This window comes from Lampris incognitus, chromosome 2, assembly GCF_029633865.1.
Source record: "Lampris incognitus isolate fLamInc1 chromosome 2, fLamInc1.hap2, whole genome shotgun sequence".
Classification (NCBI taxonomy): Eukaryota; Metazoa; Chordata; class Actinopteri; order Lampriformes; family Lampridae; genus Lampris; species Lampris incognitus.
Genome location: NC_079212.1, coordinates 93805524 through 93831754, shown reverse-complemented (window position 1 = coordinate 93831754; position 26231 = coordinate 93805524). Strand labels below are relative to the sequence as shown.

At 48.3% G+C, this 26231-nt stretch overlaps 2 protein-coding genes across 2 annotated transcripts in view; one reads left to right on the top strand and one right to left on the bottom strand.

The window, feature by feature from the left end:
- LOC130108440 (testis-expressed protein 264 homolog) overlaps positions 1 to 13484 on the bottom strand; it is an 82504-nt gene extending 69020 nt beyond the window's left edge. The window contains exons 1-2 of the mRNA XM_056275359.1: positions 13195 to 13484; positions 1117 to 1338 (exon numbers count right to left, since the gene is read on the bottom strand). Coding sequence (XP_056131334.1) covers positions 1117 to 1338; positions 13195 to 13452 — 480 coding nt within the window. The 5' untranslated portion in view covers positions 13453 to 13484. The remainder of the gene's footprint in view (positions 1 to 1116; positions 1339 to 13194) is intronic.
- A 10246-nt stretch (positions 13485 to 23730) lies between these two features.
- On the top strand, positions 23731 to 25463 carry gpx1a (glutathione peroxidase 1a). The gene is made up of 2 exons (XM_056275360.1): positions 23731 to 24039; positions 24213 to 25463. The coding sequence occupies exons 1-2, from the start codon at positions 23815 to 23817 to the stop codon at positions 24561 to 24563; spliced, it is 576 nt and encodes a 191-aa protein (XP_056131335.1). The 5' UTR covers positions 23731 to 23814; the 3' UTR covers positions 24564 to 25463.
- The last annotated feature ends 768 nt before the right edge of the window (positions 25464 to 26231 follow it).

The window sequence follows — 26231 nt, the reverse complement described above, 5'->3', positions numbered from 1 at the left end:
CACCCACTAAAGACAAACTTGTCAAAGGAAAAACAAAAAACAGAATTTCCAACTTTTATTCTGCCTCACTGAGTCAGCCGTGAAGAATACGGATCCCGGGGTTGGCTATTGATATGTAATTTTGCTTTTCGTTGACATGAGGCCAACTTCAAAATTAGCGATGAGTCACACTCCAAAAAAAAAACATCTTTATTTCCTGCCCTTCATTTTTTTCTTCTTCTATTATACTGAGCATGTAGGTTGAGGCTTGTAATGCTTATTTATTTATTCCCCACTTGTCAGATGTACAACCATAAAGACTACGCTATCTATCTAATAGCCAAGAGGGAAATTGAAAACTAGACGGGAATGTTACTGGACCACTGCATCCCCCGTCTTGTTAAGGTTTTGTCTTGTAAAATTTTTTTTTTCAGGTTTTTCTCGGTTTTTCTCCCCGGTTGTATCCGGCCAATTACCCCACTCTTTCTCGCCGTCCCGGTCGCTGCTCCGGCCCCTTTTCCGATCCGGGGAGGGCTGCAGACCACCACATTCCTCCTTGGATACATGTGGAGCCGCCAGCCGCTTCTTTTCACCTGAGAGTGAGCAGTTTCGCCAGGGGGACGCAGCGTGTGGGAGGATCACTCTATCCCCCCAGTTCCCCGCCCCCCGAACAGGCGCCCCGATCGACCAGAGGAGGCACTAGTGGAGCAACCAGGAAACAAACCCACAACTGGCTTCCCACTTAAAGACAGAGCCAATTGTGTCTGTAAGGGCGCCCGACCAAGCCGGCGGTAACACGGGAATTCGACCCAGAGATCCCTGTGTTGGTAGGCAACTACATTTTGAGCGAAGGAGAAGGGGGCACCAGGTGTCAAGTATCGTTTACATTCATTGTGATAAGCACCAAGCACTTCCTGTTTAATTCCTCCATACTGTTTGTTCTATTATATCAGGATGCCCGTCGTTAAAGTTAACAAAAACCTCTCCACCTATTTTGTATAGTAAAAAATACAAGGGAACAAGATCAGCAATTATAAGTCAGTGAGACATAAACACAGAATAGGCTGGGACTGAGAAAGGCAGTTGTAAGTTAGGAGTGTTACCCTGCCCCCCCCCCCAAAAAAAAGAGGATAATACCTTGATATAATGTTCTAGCCGTGGGTAGACCCTTCTTACCCCCAGGAGGATTGAGAGGAGCGTCCTGTGGGGGAATGAGGTCGTGACCACATGTGTCACTTCTGGAAAGGAGTAGACCCTAAAGCCAGACTCCTCACAGCGCTGCAGCAGCTCCTCGCTGGGCTTCATACCGCCTTCACTCAGGATAGTGCCCACGACATAGCGGCAGCGTTGACCCCGCACCTAGAGAGAGAGAGGGCGAGAGGGAGAGAGCGCGAGAGTGTGAGTGAGAGAGCAAGAGAGAGAGAGTGAGTGAGTGAGTGAGTGAGTGTGAGTGAGTGAGTGAGTGAGTGAGTAAGTGAGTGAGAGAGTAAGAGAGAGTGTGTGGCTGAGTGAGAGAGAGACAGTGTGAGTGAGTGAGTGAGAGTGTTCGTGAGAGAGCAAGAGAGAGTGAGAGTGTGAGTGAGTGAGAGACAGCAAGAGTGTGACTGAGTGAGAGAGAGACAGAGAGGGTGTGTGGCTGAGTGAGAGAGAGAGACAGTGTGAGTGAGAGTGTGAGTGAGAGAGTGTGAGTGAGTGAGAGACAGCGAAAGTGAGTGAGTGAGTGAGAGTGTGTGGCTGAGTGAGAGACAGTGAGTGAGAGAGTGAGTGAGTGAGAGAGACTTAGTGAGAGTGTGACTGAGTGAGAGACAGAGAGAGTGTGTGACTGAGTGAGAGACAGAGAGAGTGTGTGACTGAGTGACAGACAGAGAGAGTGTGTGACTGAGTGAGAGACAGAGAGAGTGTGTGACTGAGTGACAGACAGAGAGAGTGTGTGACAGAGAGAGACAGAGAGAGTGTGTGACTGAGTGAGAGAAAGCGAGAGAGGTTCAGAAAGACTAAGGAAGTGGAGCACAGACAATAGTATATCAAGTCAATTTATTACTGCAATACATTGAGGCTATTGGCTGTGTGTGTGTGTGTGTGTGTGTGGTGACGTGTGATGACAGAACATGACAGGTTTATTTTGCATATTTTCTCTATTTGATCGGCCCCTTCAAAGTCACTGGCGTTCCCATGTTGTCTATCAGCGTGTTGCCGCTCCTGCAACTGCATCACCTCATCATCACGAACTCTCGCTCAATCGACACACCATCACTTCTGACCTCCCCCCTTCTCTCTCTCTCTCTCTCTCTCTCTCTCTCTCTCTCTCTCTCTCTCTCTCTCTCGTTACAGTGATCTTTCCGTACCGTAATTATGCGGCGCTTTCGCCATGACAGCCGCCGCAGCTCCGACTGACGGATAACAAACCCTTCATCACAACACGCTGCAGCCACGCTGGAGGAGCTCCTAAAGCTCACTGAGGCAATTAGTCAGAAGTGAAACACAAGCCAAAACACGCCTCGCCTATTTTTTTTATTTTTTTGCACCATTCATAATCCCTGAAGGACAAACCAAAACAAAACAAAACAAAAACTCACATTTACAACAAGCCAACTATCAAGTGCAGCAACATAACTGCTTCAGAAGAACGGTGACTCATGAAGAGCGGGCAGGTGAGCGAAGGAGGTCTAACGAACAGAACAGCGCCGGGGAAAATTTACACAAAATTAAAAAAGAAGGATGGTGCGAGCATAAGGTGCCAGTGTTAAAGAGAGCTAGTCTCATTAGTCTCAACACTAATTAGGGCATTTGGCAGCGAGGCAATTATTGCTCCTTCCTCAATTCCGGACACCCGTGTGCCCATTAGAAGGAAGAAAAAGGAGACATTTCGTACAAATGAATACTTGGGGGACATCCGATACAGTCTCCGCACTGTGCCGAACTGAGGAGAGTGTCTGCTGAAGCCTCCTCTCGCCCCCTCCCTCCGTCCACACCGCAGGCCTTAACGCTCGACACCGCTCTTCTTCGCTTGCTTCATTGTTCGCGTCTAGTTATGAACCCGCATGTGATGTGCGTGCAAACAGACCGTGCCGGGACGACTCGTGTGCACAACTGAGCAACAACCTGGCGTTTTTGTGACCGTGCTCAGCCATTTCACCAGCATCCCCCCCCCCTTTTCTCCCCAGTTGTACTTGGCCAATCACTCAACTCTTCCAGGCCGTCCTAGTCGCTGCTCCATCCCCTCTGCTGATCCGGGGAGGGCTGCAGACTACCACATGCCTCCTCCGATCCATGTGGAGTCGCCAGCCGCTTCTTTTTACCTAACAGTGAGGAGTTTCGCCAGGGGGACATAGCGCGTGGGAGGATCACGCTATCCCCCCCCCCCCGAACAGGTGCCCCGACCGACCAGAGGAGGTGCCAGTGCAGCGACCAGGAAAATATACCCACACCCGGCTTCCCACCCGCAGACACGGCTGATTGTGTCTGTAGGGACGCCCGACCAAGCCGGAGGAACACCTTTTTCTCTTTAAAAACTGGCAAATTGCGATACGTGTCCTCAGGTTTAGGTTGAATACAGCCGCCTCTCCACATAACTTCCAAAACCAATGACTTCACTGTCTTTCCACTGACTTCCATCCATGTCGTTTTTTTCCTCCAACGTCGGTCATAACCACACTCCACCGGCCAATCCATCCAATATGTAGCGTGGAAAGTAACAAAAGCTGCACCTGAATCCAGATTACGCCCTCGAGTAGCATGGCCGCATCATACATGCATCCTATCTCAGACCACATCTCAAACTCCCCTACTGGGAATGAGGGAAGGAAAAAAAGTTTTCCGTGGTCCCGATATATGCCACATTTAAGGAAAAATATCAGAACTGGGCGTACTCCCATAGCCTAAATGTGTCTTTTGAGAAGACAAAGGGTCAACTTAAGGGTTGGTCTCCCACAAAATTCTCCCAAATTGTTTTTTTTTTCACTTTACTACAAACGAAGAGTACAAATACATACTTTAAATAAGCTGAAGTGGTCCCATTCATTCCCGACCCTATCGGTGATGAACACTCATTCAAATTCAACTGAGACCTTTGGGAATGCCGGCTTTCTTCCCCTTCCCTCATCGCTCAAGACAAACACAAAGGGTGGCAGTGTGGAGGTCACAGTGCAATAAAGAATAATTTTTCATCACTGAGAGACACACACACACACACACACACACACACACACACACACACACACACACACGCATACATCCTGTGAGTGGTGGGGAGTCTGCAATTATTTTCAGACCACAGCTTTGTTTGGCGACGAGAGATGTATTATTTCACACAAAGCTGATCTCTCAAGGAGAGATCCTGAGGGTCCCTGTGAAATGATGACAGTCCCGCGACAGAAAAATGGTCGGCGGAGTAAACATAGCATAACATGAAGGAGGGTCTAGCTACATTTCAGATTAAATGAGCAGTCGGTGTGGAGTGTGTTCATTTTAGCAAGGAGAGAATTCAATTGTTTTAGTTTTGGATTTTTTTCCCTTCCTTTTTCTCCCCAATTATATCCGTCCAATTACCCCACTCTTCCGAGCCGTCCTGGTTGCTGCTCCAGCCCCCTCTGTCGATCCAGGGGGGTGGGGCTGGAGACTACCACATGCCTCCTCCAATAAATGTGGAGTCGCCAGCCCCTTCTTTTCACCTGACAGTGAGGAGTTTCACCAGGGGGACGTAGCGCAGGGGAGAATCACGCTATCCCCCCCCCCCCCCCCCAACAAGCAGAGGCGCTAGTGCAGCGACCAGGACACATACCCACATCCGGCTTCCCACCTGCAGACATGGCCAATTGTGTCTGTAGGGACGCCTGACCAAGCCGGAGGCAACGTTGGGATTCGAACCGGCGATCCCCGTGTAGGTAGGCAAATAGACCGCCACGCCAGCCGGACGCCCAGAGTCCAATTGTAAAGATGACTGTGATAGAGCTGTATAAAAGACAGAGCCATTTACTGCAAGTTAAACGCCTCATATGTAGGCACTCTCACTTCCTGTCACTAACTATAGTGACATTGTTGGAGGAACGGGTTTGTGACCTGCAGATTGCTGGTTCGTTTCCCTGGACCTGCGGGTCAACCAGATGTGGCTGAGGGACACGTCCTGCTGGCCGGTCCCACAACTCATCACATTGCCCCCGATGAGAATGAACCTAAATCCCACTGGGACATTTATGTCCCTTTCAGTGTTGTTTTGAGAACTTTTCTGCCTCAAGTGGAAATGTAATATGACCAAGTCTGGCGGCCTGTCCGGGGTGTCTCCCCGCCTGCCGCCCAATGGCTGCCGGGATAGGCTCCAGCATCCCCGCGACCCTGAAAGCAGGATAAGCAGTTTGGATAATGGATGGGTGTTTTAACTTCTTCTTCTTCTTTTGGCTTGTTCCCTGTTTCTCAGGGGTCACCACAGGGCATTTTTGCCCTTCACTGCTTTCTGTCTGACGCATCCCTCTCCCGCAGTCCAACTCTCCTCATGTCCCCCTCCATATGGTCTCTCTATCTTTTCCTTGGTCTCCCTCTTTTTCTTTTGCCAGGTATTTCCAGGTCCAATACCTTCTTTCCCACGTAGTCTGTGCCTCCTCTCTGTACATAATAATAATAATACATTGTATTTGTGGGCGCCTTTCAGAGAAGACAGCATAAAATCACAACAGAGCAGGGTAGACAATAAAAAGTTAACACAACAGATAAGATTAAAATCGTCACCTGCACAAAACTCAATGAAGAGTGGATCAGACTGAATATGTCCAAAACATACTTTTTCTTTTTTTTTAACATACTTGGTCATATTACATTTCCACTCCCATATTAAAAGAATTGTTTTAAGGGCATCCGGGTAGCGTAATGGTCTATTCCGTTGGCTACCAACACGAGGATCGCCGGTTCAAATCCCTGTGTTACCTCCGAATTGGTTGGGCGTGCCTACAGGTACAACTGGCCGTGTCTGCGGGTGGGAAGCCGGATGTGGGTATGCGTCCTGGTCACTGCAGTAGCGCCTCCTCTGGTCAGTATGGGGAGCCTGTTGGGGGGGGGACTGGGGGGAATAGCGGGATCCTCCCACACGCTACGTCCCCCTGGCGAAACTCCTCACTGTTAGGTGAAAAGAAGCGGCTGGCGGCTCCACGTGTATCGGAGGAGGCGTGCGGTAGTCTGCTGCCCTCCCCGGGTCAGCTCGGTCTTCACCCATGATGCAGAAGAAATGGTCTGGGATACTAAAATTGTAACCAGAGACGGTTCAAATGGCACAATCTATGGGGAGGTCTTAGCTGCAGTGGTTTCGCTTGTTTAACCAATGAGTTGCCTCATTGATGCCTGAACAGAAGCAGTTCATCACCCAGTAGACACAGAACTTCCAACCATCTGAGGACGTTGTTGTCTGAACCTCTCCTTATTGGAAACAGCTTTCCGCTCTTGCACCCTCTCAATTGGCCCTGGCGTTTGACAGCTGGAGACAAAGCATCTCTCTCAGCAAGGGGGGTTTATTGAGTTTTTCATCCAGCATGGGGCTCACAAACATTTCCCTGACACACACAGGACAAACCGGCTAGATCTTACACAGCGATTAGACAGGGAGCAACACCTTAACACCTGTAAGACTTGTGTCAAAACGCTCTGGACCCTCAAGGAAGACAAAATGTGACGTTGCTGAAGGCCAACACAGACCTTGCTGTCGTTTGCTGACAATTTCAAAAATGAGTCTCTTCTACTCAACAAAATTCAAAGCGATACTTGGAAGAGAGGAGACAACAACCAAACACTTAATGACGTGACACAATATTCATCCATCATATCTCATCTCATCTCATCTTCAGCTGCTTCTCCGGGGTCGGGCCACGGTGGCAGCAAGCTAAGTAGGGCACTCCAGGCGTCCCTCTCCCCAGCAACACCCTCCAGCTCCTCCTGGGGGAGCCCAAGGCATTCCCAGGCCAGACTGGACATGTAATCCCTCCAGCGCATTCTGGGTCTACCCCGGGGTCTCCACCCAGTTTGCCGTGCCCGGTAAACCTCCAAAGGAAGGCACCCAGGAGGCATCCTAATCAGATGCCCAAACCATCTCAACTGGCTCCTTTCGATGCGAAGGAGCCAGTTGAGTCCATCATTATCCAAGCCACTTATCCCAATCGGGGTTGCAGAATGCTGGAGCCTATCCCTGCAGTCACTGGGTGGCAGGCAGGACACCCTGGACAGGCCGCCAGGCCATCACAGGGCCAACATAAACATTCACACCGATAGACAATTTAGTACGGCCCATTCACCTGATCTACATGTCTTTGGACTGTGGGAGGAAACCGGAGCACCCAAAGGAAACCCACGCAGACACGGAGAGAACATGCAAACTCCACACAGAGGATGACCCAGGACGATCCCCAAGGTTGGACAACCCCAGGGTTCGAACCCAGGACCTTCTTGCTGTGAGGCAACCACGCTAACCACTGCGCCACCGTGCCGCCTGACACAATATTGGTATAAAAAACAAAGAAAAAAACTGTTGAGACACCCACACGTGGCTTATTAGGCTTGCATATCCAAACACAACAACGCATGTGCCTTCTTGTAAAAACTACAACTCTAGAGTGTGTAAACATTTAGCTTATATGTTTGATGTTTTCCAATGGCATTTTTGGACATCATCTGCACAAAACCTCTCGCTTTATCAAATGTCGTGGGATCCAAGGAGGGAGGCCAAGATAATGAGCCACAGCCAACAGCTCAGGCGCCTGCTGTGCTTAACTTTGCCTCTCCTTGTGCATAAGGACAATCTAATGGCTTGCTTTTTGCATGTTTTTTCACTTCAGTGAGAGCACATCTAGAGCGTAAAATTGAACAAACTAATGAATGAATGAATGGATGGATGAATGAATGGATGGATGGATGAACAAATGAATGATTTCAGCACCAACAGCCACTTCTTGCCTTGACTTCTTGGCTCAGTTGGCTTGGCTTTACAGGTGAGGCTGGTGCCAAGGGAGAAGTGAAAAGTATTGGCTAGTTTCAGTTTGGTGGTAGAAAGTCACTCGTCTTCTCTCAACCTCGTGTCCATTCATGTGTTTATCTTCAATGTCAGCAAAAAAAGTATTGCCCAACTTGCTCAAATCTGATGAGAGCCTTGGAACAAAATGTTTCACGACCAACCCCTTCACTTCATTAAACCAACCAAGAATTAAGGGCGCCCAGGTAGCATAGCGGTCTATTCCGCTGCCTACCAATACGGGGGTCCGCAGTTCGAATCCCCATGTTACCTCCGGCTTGGTTGAGTGTCTCTATAGACACAATTGGCCGTGTCTGCGGGTAGGAAACCAGATGTGAAAAGTAGGGTAATTGGCCAAGTACAACTGGGGAGAAAAAGGGGGGGAGGGCAACCCAGAATTAGTGGGGTATGTTTTTCCCATTTTATCTGTTACAAAAATCCTAACCTGCCCATCTTTTGGCTGCTGTTTCCACAGTTTAACATGAGTGACTATGACAACCTAAATATGCAAGTTTTGGTAAAAGCCAGCCAGATGTGTCACTTCATCCCCTCGACTATTCCACCTGTTGTCCCTGAATTGTCCAGACAGTCACGACACAACAACACAACACAATCTCGATCCACAGAAAAAGAAAGAAAACATCTGAAACACTGAATCGAGGGTCTACAGTGACCCTGCAGTGAAGCCCTTGCCACTGAGCATCAGGGAGTCGGGGAGTGCAGCTCCACTAAGAACGACTGGGAGTATATAGGGCCAAAATGCTACTAACCCCAATTCCAATGAAGTTGGGACATTGTGTAAAACGTGAATAAAAACAGAATACAATGATTTGCAAATCCTTTTCGACCTATATTCAATTGAATACTCTACAAAGACAAGATATTTAATGTTCAAACTGATAAACTTTATTGTTTTTTGCAAATATTCACTCATTTTGAATTTGATGCCTGCAACACGTTCCAAAGAAGCTGGGACAGGGGCAACAAAAGACTGGGAAAGTTGAGGAATGCTCAAAAACACCTGTTTGGAACATTCCACAGGTGAACAGGTTAATTGGAAACAGGTGAGTGTCATGAATGGGTATAAAAGGAGCATCCCCGAAAGGCTCAGCCGTTCACAAGCAAGGATGGGGCGAGGTTCACCACTTTGTGAACAACTGCGTGAGAAAATAGTCCAACAGTTTAAGAACGTTTCTCAATGTACAATTGCAAGGAATTTAGGGATTTCATCATCTACAGTCCATAATATCATCAAAAGATTCAGAGAATCCGGGGAAATCTCTGCACATAAGCGGCAAGGCCGAAAACCAACATTGAATGCCTGTGACCTTCAACCCCTCAGGTGGCACTGCATTAAAAACTGACATCATTCTGTACAGGATATGATCACGTCGGCTCAGGAGCACTTGGGAAAACCATCGTCAGTTAACACAGTTCGTCGCTACATCTACAAGTGCAAGTTAAAACTCTACCATGCAAAGCGAAAGCCATATATCAACAACACCCAGAAACGCCGCCAGCTTCTCTGGGCCCGAGTTCATCTGACATGGACTGACGCAAAGTGGAAAAGTGTGCTGTGGTCTGACGAGTCCACCACATTTCACATTGTTTTTGGAAATCATGGACGTCGTGTTCTCCGGGCTAAAGAGGAAAAGGACCATCCAGATTGTTATCAGCGCTAAGTTCAAAAGCCAGCATCTGTGATGGTATGGGGGTGTATTAGTGCCCATGGCATCATGGGTAGCTTGCACATCTGTGAAGGCACCATTAATGCTGAAAGGTACATACAGAATTTGGAGCAACATATGCTGCCATCCAAGCGACGTCTTTTTCAGGGACGTCCCTGCTTATTTCAGCAAGACAATGCCAAGCCACATTCTGCACGTGTTCCAACAGCGTGGCTTCGTAGTAAAAGAGTGCGGGTACTAGACTGGCCTGCCTGCAGTCCAGACCTGTCTCCCATTGAAAATGTGTGGCGCATCATGAAGCGCAAAATAAGACAACGGAGACCCCGGACTGTTGAGCAACTGAAGTCTCACATCAAGCAAGAATGGGAAAGAATTCCACCTACAAAGCTTCAACAAGTAGTGTCCTCAGTTCCCAAACGCTTATTGAGTGTTGTTAAAAGGAAAGGTGATGTAAGAGAGTGGTAAACATGCCCCTGTCCCAACTTTTTTGGAACGTGTTGCAGGCATCAAATTCAAAATGAGTGAATATTTGCAAAAAAAACAATAAAGTTTATCAGTTTGAACATTAAATATCTTGTCTTTGTAGTGTATTCAATTGAATATAGGTCGAAAAGGATTTGCAAATCATTGTATTCTGTTTTTATTCACGTTTTACACAACGTCCCAACTTCATTGGAATTGGGGTTTGTAAAATTGTTTATTACAGAGATCCAAAACATCTCCACATAAATCTCTGTTTAGTAATTATTTAAACCCATGGTTGGTATACAATACTAATTGTTTTGTCATCGTGACCTATAAATGCCTCATGTAAACACAACTTCAAGTGTGGCAAGGCTAGCATACTAACTGATGCCGACTGGTTGTGATGCTCATGAATATCAAAATATACAGTGATTTTCTGCACGACGACGCATTACAACAAATCCAAGGCAATTTAATTCTACAGTAATGTATGCAACTGCCTTATTTTTGGGTAGATTAATGGATGTTTGTTCATGTTCATATCTATTAAGTATTAGCAATCAAGTTGATAAAGCTATATGCTGTAGTGACACATTTTTCCGGCAGTCAGGCAACACCTTATATGACATTGTATGACAATACCCTATAACTGATGAGTGAACAACCCGAAATGGAAGGTTTTTTTTTCTTTTATAAAAATTAAGGGGGATGGCTTCCTCTGAATAGCGCTGCAATTTTCAATAATAGATAATACAACTTTACAATTAATTGGCAGTTTTGGGGGTTCCTCTCCATAGGGTCTAAGTCATTCTGCACTCCCCATGCTCAACAGCACCAGTAGCAGCTGAACCAAGCATTACCTTGCTTCTCTTTAGATGTGCTTTGGTCTGAGGATAGAGGGTGTCCTCCTTTGTCAAAATGACTGAATAAATACAGGTAGACGCAGTATTTCGCATCTACCTGTTTTTCACTGGGTGAACGTATAGCTCTGACATTCCAACTGTAATGCAGGGCTATATAAACAAACGACTTGAATAAAGACGACTATCTGTCAAATTCAGCATTCACATCCTTTTCCGATGCCTAGTAGCTTCCTCTCTCCACTTCTAGTCAAAGCAGCGGGCAGGGTGGGCTGGGGGTTAGGTATTGGTGGGTGGTTGAATGGGCCCAGTGAGGAAACACCCCAAACCTTTGAAGCTATAAAGAGGCCATGGAGGAAGAGGATTTGTAAATGGACCCCGCAAATCATGCAAGATATTTAAAAGGGAAAGGCAGAGCTGCTCCAGCCGCGTATCCATGGCAACCATCTCAGGACCAAATCAAGTCCTTGTTGAAGATTTTTTTTTCTCTAGGGAAAGTGATTAGAAGAAAATGTAGTGAGAACTTGTGTAATGACAGAGGATGAAGCTAACCACCCTGATGACACTTCTCATTCTCTGACAGTTGTTGCAAGTCCATCTCCCTACAAAAATCAATGGTCATTGTCTCCCTGTGCGGAAACCAAATGCTTGTACACTCTCTGGGGCTTCTAGAGGGACTGGATGGTTTCCTGAGGCCCGAACACTAACGAGCTGTGATCATTACACCAATTAGCTTAACTTGGATCAAGAGTTGGCTGTGCCTGTTTGCAAAGGAGCTAGGACCCACGGCTAGCCTATTTGTGGGCTTGGGAAAAGGAGACTGGGCATAACAAAAGGGTTTTGAAGCAGAACTGGGAAGAGTTGCTCGTTCAGATCTGGTTGAATTCCCATCAGGTTGTTATGCATCAGGCTGTAGCAGTCTTAGGTTGTGCCACACCACTGATGGTCAGCTCTGTTTGTGTTGTGAAATGAGCTTAAGATAACAGGAAAAGAGCCAAATATTTGTTTCATAGAGCATACAGTTCTTTTATATCTGTTGTTGTGCTTTGTTGTAACCTGTAAATTCATCTGCAACAGTAAACGCCTTCTTCTACAGATAAAATGTTTTTTTAACTCAACTTTCCACCCTTAAGAGAATCTCTCTAGACCTCTATAGTCGAGGAACTGCACTGCCTAGCTGCTTCAAAGTGTTGTTTGTTTTGTTTGGGTTTTTTTTTTACCAGTTTAATTCCTTCTTGTTTATTTTAGGGTGGAGCAAAGATAACAAGATAACAACTCATGCAAGTTTTTAAAATGTGGGGCTGAACTGAATTTGCACCACATCTTTTAAAGGCTCCCTGATGAGTGAGCAGGATTAAGTATCACTAAAACAGATCAAACGGAGGAGCTTCGTTCCTCTGTGAAAACGCTTTGAGACCAAGAGGTTCACAAAGCAAGCACTCTCTGATAAAACCTCACAGAAACATCCAGCAGATTGGTCATGTTTTAGGTAAGGTGTGTGGGGCAATAGATGGGGACCACAAGGTAGGATCAGTCACAGCTGTAGAAAAGGGACAGTGTTTTATGGAAATCCGCCCAAGAAACTGTCATCCAAAGGTTCTGTGCAACAGTTTGGGGATGATTATGTCCCAAGACCATAATGAATGATGATAGAATTCACAGTGGCATTATTCCCAGGCAGAGGACACGCCACACCCTTTCCCAGATGTGCCAGCTTCAGGGACGACTATAGTTCAGTCACTGGCAACAATTAACCCACATTTCAACGGAAACAGATATAGATAGATAAACAGATAGATAAAGACAAACAGAATAAACAAATAAAACAGATAGATATATAAACGGATAGAGAGGAACTCGAAAATGACCATACGTAAGAGCCAATATCATGAATCTAATATCTACTAGAATTCATAAATTAAAAATATAAAACAGAATGTCATGTCGACGAAACGCCCAATGTTATAGATCCATCCATTATCCAAACCACTGGATAATAATAATAATAATAATAATAATAATAATAATGGATGGCTGTCATAGATATGGGGAAGCAGTTATCAACCACCTTCTAGTGAGTATCGCCATCAAGTGGACAATTAAATATCATACAACAGAGATGGACGGATGTGCCACAAACTGACAAATTTTGGGGGGGGTGAACACATGCAAGATGAAAATAACCGAACACCGTTAAAATGGTGCCATAGACGTTTACCTCTTTATGGTCATCGTAAAATACACCGATGTACGAAAGCTTGGGTCCAATGCTGTAGCACTCCGTGAAAAGTTGTCCACAGTTCTTGTATGGTCCTTCTTTGAATTTGTAGGCGAAAGTAATGCTCTTGATAGGGGGGGAGCCACACCGTATGTTGATCTGCGAGATTAATCCCGAGTACAGCATAAAGACCGCTACAGTCGCAAAAACACAACACACCAGGTTAACAATTACACAAAGCCAACCCCATTCTGGCATGACTTTACTGGCTACGATCACCAGAAACCGCGGATTCTACTTCTTCTTCTTCTTCGTCTCGTGTTGTGCGCCTTCGTCTTCTTCGTTGGTTTTACCGGAGGACTACGTAACAACATTAAAAGTGTGCCGCCACCAGCTGTACTGGAGCGGATAACGTCGCGACTTTCTAAAGAAGTTATAGTCTGGATAGTAAACGTGTTTCGTTTAAGAGTTTAAATAAAGCCATCTGCGTCTTTAATCGTTTGTCCCCTGTCTCTAACAGACCTTTGATGCGCCACTCTCTTCCCAAATCTACCACCCTTCCCGTCAGTCTTTCTCTTTCTACACTAAACTTCCTGCAACCTACCAGGCCATGTTCAACCGTTCCCTTGCAGTCGCAAGTCTCTCATTGTGTATAAAGCAGCACTGAGTCCTGTATGTCCTAATCTCAATGTAGAGAACCTAACATCTTCTTTCCCACATTTACCTGTGTTGCTTCTCACTCTGACACACTTTTGAATTTTGTAATAATCTGTACGTTTGTGTCATTACTCCAGAGTTCCTGCCTCGATTTCATTATTCCCTGATGAATTTGTGATTTTGCTTCTGATCCCCTAAAACAAATTTCTAAAATATCATTGTAATGTCCGTAGACGCCTTGTCTTACTGACATAAGAATAATTCAAGTATGAGCCGACTTCGTAGGTTCTTAACTGTGTACCTTTTACTAGCGTTCGTTCATCATACAAGCTTCATAACATGCGCGTCTAACTTCCTGTATACGTCACCCGTGAGTAGGTCAAGTTAAACACGTGACAGGACCTTCAAGATAATAACCATCTTTCATTCATTACAATCATAATCTTTTTTTCTGCATTTTTAGCGAGTGAACAAGACCCCGAGATAGCTGCACGCCTTCACTTGAGGCAACAACTCATCCCCAGCACCAGGGACTTTCACAGAGACGACACATGGAAAACGACATGGCAGCCAACAAGGGAAACGTCCTTGCACTTTTACAGGTCGTAGGCAAATTCGACAAAACAGTTGCACAGAAAATCTCAGATAATCCTAGAAATGCTAAGTGCACGCGTCATGATATACAGAATGAAATGCTAGACATTACGGCAAATATGATTAGGGATCGGATAGGTGGGGAAATACAAGATGCTGAACTATTTGCAGTGATGGCAGAAGATGAGAGTAAGGACCTCGGTAAAACCGAACACCGCCGCCGTTAGCTGCACTGTTAGCGCAGCCGCAGCTCGCCTGCTAAAGAGCCATGGCGGCCGCTTCTTCCGGCGCCAGGATTTCTTCTCTCCCGGTGCTAAGGCGGGGCTTGGCCAATATGTGAGGCGCTAAGAAAACAGTCGATTTTCATGACTTCAGGGTGACTTCATAAGGAAGTTCTCGTGTTTTCAGTAAAAGCAGATATGGCACACCGCACATTCGATATCAATGTAGCTTTTAGTTGAATTTGGCCAAAGAATATTGTAACATGCATGGATAAGTAGACACGTTGGTCCTTGGCTAACGCGTCGGACCCTTTAGTCGAGCGGTTAGCGATGTCCCCCGCGGTGCGGGCGTTACGGGTTCGCGTCCCGGCCGCGGCAGTTCCTGTGGTTGCCTCCCGTATTCGCTACTATATTCAACAAAATCGCTTTAAACCTAATACAAGTGACCACAAGGCGACGACAAAAACGTCTTTCACGTGCAAAGGTGAAAACTTCAGGCTGGAAGTCAAGCTGAAGACGGCGTCCACGCAACAACAATTGATAACAACGCAATACATCCCAAATGCGACAACAAGTGCACTTATTCAATCCATATCAGACAACTGTGCATTGGTTATGATGCTTGGATGAAATGGCTATCACAATGTCACAACTGAAATTAATAACATCCAAAGTGCAGCCACAGCAAGAAGTGCAGTGTATTTAGCCTATGCCTGTTAACTGTGCACACACTTGTAAAACGAACACATATCACAACACAATCTTCGTGATTATATTTCTATTGCAAACAAAAACAACTTGTAGGCCGACGATATACACGCGTCCTGTTGTGCATGGCGTTATACCCAAAGAATAAAGTACACAACACAGCGTTCTGGTCAAAGAATATTCAACAAAATAGATATAATACAAGTGACCACAAGCCAGTGACAAAACGTCTTTCACCGGACAGCGCCGGTGCTGAAATCTTCAGCTCCAGACGGCGCCCATGCAGCCACAGTTAATCACAACACAATACATCCAAAATGCGACAACAACAAGAAGTTCACTTATTCCATATGCATAATCAGACGACTGTGCATTGGTAATAACGTGTGGATGAAATGGCTATCACAACGTCAGAAATGAAAATAATATCCAAAGTGCAGCCACAACGAGAAGTGCAATGCATTTACCGATGCCTGTTGACTGTGCACACACTCGTAACGAACTGGCCATCACAATCTTAGTGACTATGCGAGTGTGCAATGTCAGTAGCAGTCTCGAGCAAGAGCTCGGGGGGGGGGGCTGTAGAGTGTCACACATGAACTTTGCTGTGCGGAACAGAGCCTCGAACAGGGTAAACAGGGTGAGGTGGAGGATGAATTCAGCATCAGTGAGGGAGAGTGGTGATGGCGCGTCAGTCGATCTGCGTGAATTTGGCTGCGACTTAATGTCCTTTAAGGTTGCAATGATGGCTGGGAGGGTCTTTTGCAGTGCCCACAGCGAGTAGTACTGGCAGGACCATCGCGTATCAGACAGTTTCTTGAGTTCAATGGGCTGCTGTGACGGTTCAAGTTCCCTTTGCTTCTTAATGAAATGGGTATGGACAAATAAGCCTGAGAAAAAATTGCATGTGTCTTGCACAATAACCAAAAAAAACCTACTTGTTCGGTTTTACTGAGGTCCTTACTCTCATCTACCATCAGTGCAAATAGTTAAGCATCTTGTATTTCCCCACTTATCTGATCCCTAATCATATTTGCCATAATGTCTAGTATTTCATTCTGTATATCATGATGTGTGTACTTAGCATTTCTAGGAGTATCTGAGATTTTCTGTGCAATTGTTTTGTCGAATTTGCCTACGACCTGTAAAAGTTCAAGGACGTTTCCTTTGTTGACTGCCATGTCGTTTTCCATGTCTCGTCTCTGTGAAAGTCCCTGGTATTGGGGACGAGTTGTTGCCTCAAGTGAAGGACTTCAAGTGTCTCGGGGTCTTGTTCACGAGTGAAGGGAGGATGGAGCGGGAGATTGACAGGTGGATTGGTGCAGCATCAGCAGTAATGCGGACGTTGTACGGGACCGTTGTGGTGAAGAGGGAGCTGAGCCGGAAGATAGAGTTTTCAGTTTACCAGTCAGTCTTCGTCCCAACCCTCACCTATGGTCATGAGCTTTGGGTAGTGAGTGAAAGGGTGAGACCGCGGATACAAGCGGCTGAAATGAGTTTCCTCCGTAGGGTGTCTGGGCTCAGCCTTAGAGATAGGGTGAGGAGCTCGGACATCCGGAGGGAGCTCGGAGTAGAGCCGCTGCTCCTTTGCGTCGAAAGGAGCCAGTTGAGGTTGTTCGGGGATCTGATTAGGATGCCTCCTGGGCGCCTTCCTTTGGAGGTTTACCGGGCACGGCCAACTGGGAGGAGACCCCGGGGTAGACCCAGAACTCGCTGGAGGGACTACATGTCCAATCTGGCCTGGGAACGCCTTGGGATCCCCCAGGAGGAGCTGGAGGGCGTTGCTGGGGATAGGGACGTCTGGAGTGCCCTACTTAGCTTGCTGCCACCGCGACCCGGCCCCTTAGAAGCGGCTGATGATGAGTATATATATATATATGTGTGTGTGTGTGTGTGTTGTTATGTATGCACACATCAACAGTGCTGCATTTGATTTGGTGCTGTTCTATTGCGCTGGGGTCGATTGGTGATGCCTGCGGGCTCTGGGTTGTTTGATCGGGTCTGCCTTTGATGCTGTGTCAGTCTAAATAAAGAATGCCACGGAGAGGTTGTGTCGAGCGACAGCGCTGTGTCCTGAAGTGATTTCTAAATACAATATTGGCGACGAGGATGGCTGATATCTCTCTCCCACCACCTGCCCCCTTCCTGGCATTACCTGGCGAGCCTCCGGTACCATGGACTCGCTGGCTACATAGTTTTGAAAATTACATCATCGCCTCAGGGCTCGACGACGTGAGCCAGGCTAGGAAGACGGCTCTGTTGCTACACTGCTTGGGAGCAGAGGGTCATCGTGTGCTCGGGTCTCTGGGGAACGTCACAAGCTTTGCCGAAGCTGTGGGACTTATGAGCACCCATTTCGCTGCTCCACAGAGTGCCCTCCTTCGGCGATTTATATTCCGTCAGCGACACCAACTGCCTGGTGAGTCTGTGCGGCAGTACGTAGCTAATTTGCGAGGGCTAGCTAGCTCATGCAAGTTTGGCGCGCTTCAGGACGAGATGGTTCGCGACCAGCTAATCGAACACACCAACAACGCAAAGGTGCGTGAGACTCTCCTGCTGGAAAAAGACGATCTGCTGCTGTCCAGAGCAATTACCATCGCACTACAGGTTGAGGGAGCAGCTGAGTGTGCTGCTATGCTAAATACACAGCAAGTGGCCACCTCCAGTCAAGCTGCCAACGACTCCTCCCTCTACTCACGGCTGCCCCTCGGGACGCAACCCAACCAGAGCGAGGCGGGCGCCGACTCCACTGGGGACGTCTTGCAACTGCAACGACGGCGTTCTCGGCCCCGCCCTCAACAGTCCTGTGGTAACTGTGGGTCTCGGTCTCATGTTTCAAGGGCTCAGAACTGCCCTGCCCGTGGCCAGACATGCCGTAGCTGCGGTAAGCACAATCACTTTGCCAACGTCTGTCGATCTTCCCCGGCTGGGTCAGAGGGCCACACCCCCCAGTCTTCAACCTCCGTCAGTCACAAGGTGAGCTCTGGGCCAGTGTCATTCAAATCATGCACAGTCAACATTAATGATGTGTGCATCCCCCTGCTGTTGGACACCGGTGCAAGTGTGTCTCTCCTGAATGTTGATACCTACAGTCAATTTTTCGGTTCACTGCCACTGTCCGCACCCTCAGCTGTCCTCTGTGGGTATGGTGACTCCAAAATCGATCTGGTTGGCTCTCTCCAACTGACTGTCCGCTATGGAACCAAGCTGGTGCCCAATGCAGTTTTTCATGTGGCACGCCGTGGGGCCAACCTGATGGGCCTGGACCTGTTCTCCGCTCTGGGGTTCTCCCTCTTAGACACAAGGGGGGCAGCAATCCTGACTGTCGCCACACCTTGGCAGCAGAAGTGGCCATCGCTGTTTATGGGGCTGGGCTGCCTCTCCGCCTTCGCCCATCAACCTCTCCTCAACCCTGCTGTGAAATCTGTCATCCAACCACTGCGCCGCATCCCGTTGGCTCTCCGTGATGGGGTCTCCGCCGAGCTGCAACAACTGCTGGAAGCTGGCATCGTTGAACCGGTGGACGCGTCACCTTGGGTCTCAAACCTCGTGGTGGCTAAGAAGAAGTCGGGGGGCCTGCGTGTCTGCGTCGATCTACGTGCAGTAAATAAGGCAGTGGTCCCTGATAAGTATCCACTGCCCACCTCAGAAGAACTCACTGCTCAGTTCTATGGCTCTGAGGTGTTCTCCAAGCTCGACCTCAGACAGGGGTACTTACAGGTGCCCCTCCACCCCAGCAGCCGAAACCTCACAGCCTTTGTGACACATGCAGGAGTGTTTCGCTACACCAGGATGCCTTTCGGTCTCAGCTCCGCCCCTAGCTGCTTCCAGAAAATCATGGTCTCCGTGCTGGCTGGCATACTGGGCGTGGCCATTTATCTGGACGATATAGTGGTACACGGGCCCACCAGTGAAATCCACGACAAGCGCCTTAACATGGTCTTCGCAGCCCTGTCCAAGCACAAGCTAACTCTCAATGCTGAGAAATGTGTCCTCTCTGTGCCAGCCATCGACTTCGTGGGGTTCCGGCTGTCAGCGAGCAGTGTAACTCCACTACAATCCAACGTGGACGCCATTCAGGCCATCCCTGAGCCCAGCTCGGCCGCCCAGGTCGCCTCCTTCCTGGGTATGACAAGTTACTACCTGAGGTTTCTTCCCCAGTACTCTGCGACCACAGCCCCCCTGCGCCAGCTGCTGCGTAAGGACGAGCCATGGGTGTGGTCAAAGGCATGCAGTGACGCTGTGCGTGATCTCAAGACTCAACTGACTTCACCACCAGTGTTGGCTCACTTCGACATCTCCAGCTCCACCTTTGCGACCTGTGACGCATCAGCCACAGCGATAGGGGCCGTGCTGTCTCAAACCCAGAACGGTGTGGAGAAGCCCATGCCTTCGCCTCCCGTGCCCTCAACCTGACCGAGCAGCGGTACTCCGTGGGTGAGCGTGAGGCGTTAGCCTGTATCTGGGCTTGTGAAAGGTGGCACCTCTACCTCTATGGCCGCTCCTTCACCCTCAGGACAGATCACCAGGCCCTGACAGCGCTGCTGTCCACATCTGGGACAGGCCACAAACCCCTGAGGCTGCACCGCTGGTCTGACCGCCTCCGCCAGTACAACTTCAGCCTGCAGTTCACCCCAGGCAGAGACAATGTTGTCGCCGACCTGCTCTCTCGCTCTGTCTCCACCCCAGCTCCACAGACGGACACTGACTGTGTGGAAAAGGACATTGTCCAAATGCTACACACACCCCTCCAGGCCACTGTCTCTCTGCAGGAGCTGAGGGCAGCCTCCGAACAGGACCCTGTCCTCTCCCAGCTCCGCACCTACATCCAGAACGGCTGGCCTCACAAGGTCCCAGAGGAGCTGGCTGCGTTCGCCCGAGTCAGACAGGAGCTCTCCTGCTGGAACGACACCTGCGTGGCACGTGGGTTTTGCACAGTGGTCCCAGCTGCTCTCCGTGCACGTGTTTTGAATACGGCGCATGAAGGCCACCTGGGCATTGTGAAACTGAAACAGCGCTGCCGAGACCTGGTGTGGTGGCCGGGGATAGACAGAGATATTGAGGCTCTGGTGAAGGACTGTTCTGCCTGCCTTGTGAGTGGCAAGACTGGCCACCAGGCTCCCCCACCCCTGCAACCTCTCGCCTGGCCCTCTCAGCCCTGGGAACACCTGCAGTTGGACATTTGTGGTGAGATCCATGGAGTTCCCCACCACCAACGCTTCATGGTGGTCGCCTACGATCTACACTCAAAATGGCCTGAACTCACCACTTCCGGCACTGTGACCTCACAGATCATCATCGACTTCCTGGACTCTCTTTTCTCTCGCTGGGGCCTCCCAAAGGCCATCACCACTGACAACGGCCCTCAGCTGGTCTCTGCTGAGTTCACTGCTTATCTCGAAAGCAAGGGCATCCGTCATATACGCACTGCGTACTACCACCCCCAGGCCAATGGCGGCGTTGAACGTTTTCACCAGTCACTGAAGAACGGCCTCAGAGCACACATGGCCCAAGGGTGCTCTTTCACGCAGGCCATCCGTCACACTCTGCTGCACTATCGGGCCACACAGCACTCGACCACAGGCGTCTCCCCAGCCTCTCTCATGCTAGGCCGGGAACTGTGCATGCCCCTTGACAGGCTCCGCCCCTCCACACCTCAGGCACCTCCCTCTGGGGTCAGAGCCTCAGTCACTCGTCAGCAGACGCGGATGAAGCAACGGTTTGACCAGTCAAAACGAACCAGGGTGCCAGACATCAATGTGTCAGACTGGGTCAGGGTCCGCAGGCCCCACAGGGACAATAAAATGGCTTCATACTGGTCCTCTCCTCTCCAAGTCACCCATCAGCTGGGCCCAGCCACTTACCTCCTCAGCGATGGCACTCGGTGGCACTCCAGTCGTCTACGGAAGGTGTCAGCTCCGCCACACACAGCTGGTGACACAACCATAGCCATTCCCTCAGCATGGCGAGACGCCCCGGGGCTTCATGCAGCTCCTACACGGGCCCCAGACATTTCTGGGCCTCAGCTTCCCCTGCCATCTCCCTCCCCACCTCGGCCTGCCCAGTCTCAGGCCGCCCCGCGACCTGTTCGCACACGTTTACGCCCTGGCCACCTAGAGGACTTTGTGTCAACCTTTCATGTTTGAAATCCTGCCGGGGGGGGGGGAATGTTATGTATGCACACATCGACAGTGCTGCATTTGATTTGGTGCTGTTCTATTGTGCTGGGGTCGATTGGTGATGCCTGCGGGCTCTGGGTTGTTTGATCGGGTCTGCCTTTGATGCTGTGTCAGTCTAAATAAAGAATGCCACGGAGAGGTTGTGTCGAGCGACAGCACTGTGTCCTGACGTGATTTCTAAATACAATATGTGTGTGTATGTATATATATATATATGTATATGTATATATATGTATATATAGATGTAGGAATTTATTTTTAATACATTGCAGTACACAGTAGCAGCTGATGAGTGCGCGACGCACGAAACAAGCTTGTACTGCTATGTATTAAAATGTTTTTCCCTACATCTATATTGATATTTCGCTCCTCATTTGTTGAGCACTTTTATCAACATATAATATAATAATACGGAGGACCCTTTAGTCCAGCGGTTAGCGATGTCTTCCTCAGTGCGGGAGATACGGGTTCGCGTCCCGTTTGAGGCGGTTCCTGTGGTTGCCCCCCCCCCTTCATTTGCTACATTGGTGTCAGAAGTGGGATGCGCGTGGACGCGCTTCCCGAAGGAGGGGGGTAGTGTAACGTGCATGGATAAGACAAGTTAGCCCTTGGCTAACGGATCAGACCTTTTAGTCGAGCGGTTAGCGATATTGCCCGCGGTGCGGGAGATACGGGTTCACGTCCCGGCTGCGGCGGCTCCTGCGGTTTCCCCCCCGAATTCGCTACAATATATGTGTGTATATATATATATATATATATATATATATATATATATATATATATATATATATATATATATATATATATAAGCGACAAGGCACGGCACTGCACCATGGCTAGGGGGCGCTATAGCTACGTCACAATTCTGTGTAGCCCCAGTTAAGCCCCCTCAACTCGCCCCGTTGCCATGGACAATTTTCTGATAAAGAGAAAAGTGCGAGTAGAAAATGAAAATCTAGTCTCCGAGGGGGACAAAGAAGAAGAGGGAGATAAAGATGAGTCGGAGAGAGAAACTCGTGAGCCACGACGTAGGGGAGCACCAGAACAGTTCGTCACTGCTTGCTGCTCCACAGCCACCGTTAGCTGCACTGGCAGCACAGCCGCAGCTCCCTCTGATTTAAGCCCGTCACCTGTTGAAGAACCAAGGCGGCCTCTTCTTCGGCGTTACATGTTGTGTTTGTGTGTATATATATATATGTGTGTGTGTAATAAACTTTATTTGCATAGCCCCTTTCATACATAAAATGAAGCTCAAAGTGCTTTACACACATACATATATACACATATATATATATACATATGTGTGTGTGTGTGTGTGTTAGTGATAACTTATTTCTCCTCAAATACAATGGCAGTTCACTGGATTCAATGAGCAATGGGCGTAGTTTTGACTGCACCCAAACTAAGTCGTAATGCTCTGTATTGTCTCCGGTCTAGCTTTTCTAGATTACTTTTTGTGCTGCTGCTTCATACATCATGCAACCATAATCCAGTGTGGCTCTCATCAAACCCCTGTATATTTGTAAAAGTGTTTCTTTGTCACCTCCGCATCTACACCCACCTACAGGCCAGTGGCCACTCTTTCAAGGATGGCTCAGGGTCGCCACCCGTTTTGGGTTTTCCTTCATACTGCAGGTTTCCGGAATTGTCCGGCGTAACCTGGCTCAGTGAAACGTCAAGTGAGTTAACGCATCCCTGCACGTTCGCGCGCGCGCGCAACTACCTGAACCCTGTTTACACTTGGTTTTAAAATGCGTTTTGGGCGATCGGATCTCAAGTGGACAGCGAGACACCTCGGCGGTTGCACCTGTGTCTATCAGGCGTCTCCATATGCGTCCTGCTGACCACTTGTGATCAGATTTCGTTACTCCGAAGACGATTTCCTGTTACGTCCTAGTCGGGGACGCATCAGGACGCATCAGGGTTTACACTGCAAAAAGACGTGTGGTCAAATTCGTCCCGGACCACCTCGGCGAGTGGTTTGAGTAACCGGTCACAAAACATCTTGGTGGTCGTTTACACTTGTATTTAGTGCTGTCCGCTTGTGATCCGACCGCAAAAACAAAACACAAACTCATTTAAAGCGGGGTGTAAAGCGGGCGTTGGTCTCTCCTGCAGATAAAGGGTGGGGTGGGGTGGGCTGGGCTTGAGAGGCGGTGCCGCCTCAAGGAGCCGGCAGATAAGCAAGTGGGCTCGGTCTGTATCTGCGTCTGTGTTCGAGTCCCCGGTGTCACATCCAACCGTGTGTCGCAGTCGGAAACATGTCCGGGGGTGTGAAAGGGTTTTACGGTCTGACGGCCAAGCTGCTGTCCGGGGAGAGCTTCTCGTTTTCGGCTCTCCGGGGGAAAGTCGTCCTCGTTGAAAACGTCGCGTCGCTGTGAGGAACGACGACCCGGGACTACACTCAGATGAACGAGCTGCACGCGCGCTACTCCGCGCGCGGGCTCGTTATTCTGGGGGTACCCTGCAACCAGTTTGGACATCAGGTAGGCGGCTTTACGGGCTCACTTATACACCGAGTGAACTCTGGCGATATGCGACAGGCATGCGGTAGTGTACGCAGGTCTCTTCGCTTCATAGTGCGATTACGACCGTTTATAAGTGTTTTGAAGAGCCGTATGTTTTTTTATGCAAATGAACCGATTCCTTCTGATAACAGGAGAATTCCAAGAATGACGAGATCCTGAAGTCTCTGAAGTATGTCCGCCCAGGGAACGGATTCGAACCAAAGTTCCAACTTCTCGAGAAGGCTGAGGTGAACGGACAGGCCGCCCACCCTCTGTTTGTCTATCTGAAGGAGAAGCTTCCGTTCCCCTCCGACGACGCCGTTTCTCTCATGACTGACCCCATGTATGTCATCTGGAGCCCCGTCTGCAGGAACGACGTCTCCTGGAACTTCGAGAAGTTCCTCATCGCGCCCGACGGGGAGCCGTACAAACGCTACAGCAGAAGGTTCCTCACCAGCGACATCGAGGCAGATATCGAAGAGCTCCTCAAGCGTGTCGAGTAAAGCGTCCCGTTATGCAGAGCTGAGCCAATAAATAGCTTTCTTCAAATTTAGTCACATATAGGGGGGTTATCCCCCCCTATGCCCTCTCAATACCACATTTCATGCAATGGTTGCTGGAAGGGGTTGGGGGGTGGGGTACACCTCACTGGCTTTTGCAATACACCGCTATTGTTTAGCCTCTACACAATGACGACATTTCTTGAAATGTTTTTGTAAGGGTAATGTCTGATGACTATGTAAACGCGGGAACCTAGCAGCGTGTCGCAGCAGCCTATAGGATACACAGATACCTTGATGCAGAGTATCAATAAATGTTCTTAAAAGTTACTGCCTTTGTCTTTTATCTGGACTATATGGAAGATGTCAGAGTGATACTATGGCTTTTTTATGGGTGTTATATCTAGCTATCCCCTTTGAGAAAAATTTCTGAAGAATTATTCTTAAAATCCATCATAGCATTAAATTATATTTGAGAGCCAAACAAAATGATTCATTTGCCGTGACAGCAAAGGGATCTTCTTCTTTTTTTTGTGAGCGAAATATGAGCGCTATCGTGCTGTTGCAGAAGTCATTTACAAACGCTGGCTTGGTTGTGGTTGATTGTGAAAAAACTGTCAAAATATGTCTGTGAATGTTCTCATTCATCCAGGTCATGGTTATCCAAAGGAGTTGAATCAAGTGCAAGTGCATATATACCAAGTCCAGTTGCACTTGATTCAACTCCTTTGGATGTCAAAATATGGAAAATTGTAATGCTAGTGTTAAAATCCAATTGGACGATGGTGAGTATTTGCCATGCACCAAAGTACCCATGCTTGCCAAGCTGCTGAACACTTTGATTGTTAAAGACTTGCAGTTTTCAGAATTATAACAAAAACAAAAGCTAATAAAAAACATCAGATGGAGCGATACTATTCCTGTCCTTTTTTTAATACCATCTCTACAACAGCGCGTTCCCCAAACCTAGAATAATCTGGTGTACAGCATCTTCCCTCTCTCAAGCTCCCCATGTTTTCTCATCTTTAGCAAATGTTAACAGGGGGGGGGGGCTTTAGGTTTAACTTGGAAGTCTCCATGGCCACAGAAAAGTTTCAGCTTCACTCCAGTTGAGCCACCAGATCTCTATTTGTATGGCACCATTGTCCTTAAGATTAGTTTTATTTGTCAAGTTATGTTTGTCAGACATTTGGCATGGTGGATTCATCCCATCTCACACTTGGACGGCCCGACAGACAGAGAGAGAGAGAGAGAGAGAGAGAGAGAGAGAGAGAGAGAGAGAGAGAGAGAGACTAGTCAGGAAGTTGGAAGAAGGGTCCTTGGTGTCAGTGTTGCACAAGTAGTACAGCAGCAGCATGCAGTCTTGTGACTCACCAGCGCTGAGGTTTTCGTTTGTTCAGCTTCACATGCCATCTCCTGGCGGTTATTAAACAGGTGATCTCTCAGCAGACAGCATCAGGCACAAACAGCTGAGGAAGCTTAACCTGCAGAAGCTCTGGTGAGATGTTTCTGAATACAATCAGATCAGTTCAAAATCCGTGCCGAGCTGCTGAATTGTTGCAGGATGAAATGCAGGCTTATGCTGATCTCTGATCCTGATCTCATCCTCCATAGACAGACCTGTTGGTTGATCTCAGGTCAGGCAAACAGGAGCTCATTTAGGCCTCTAAC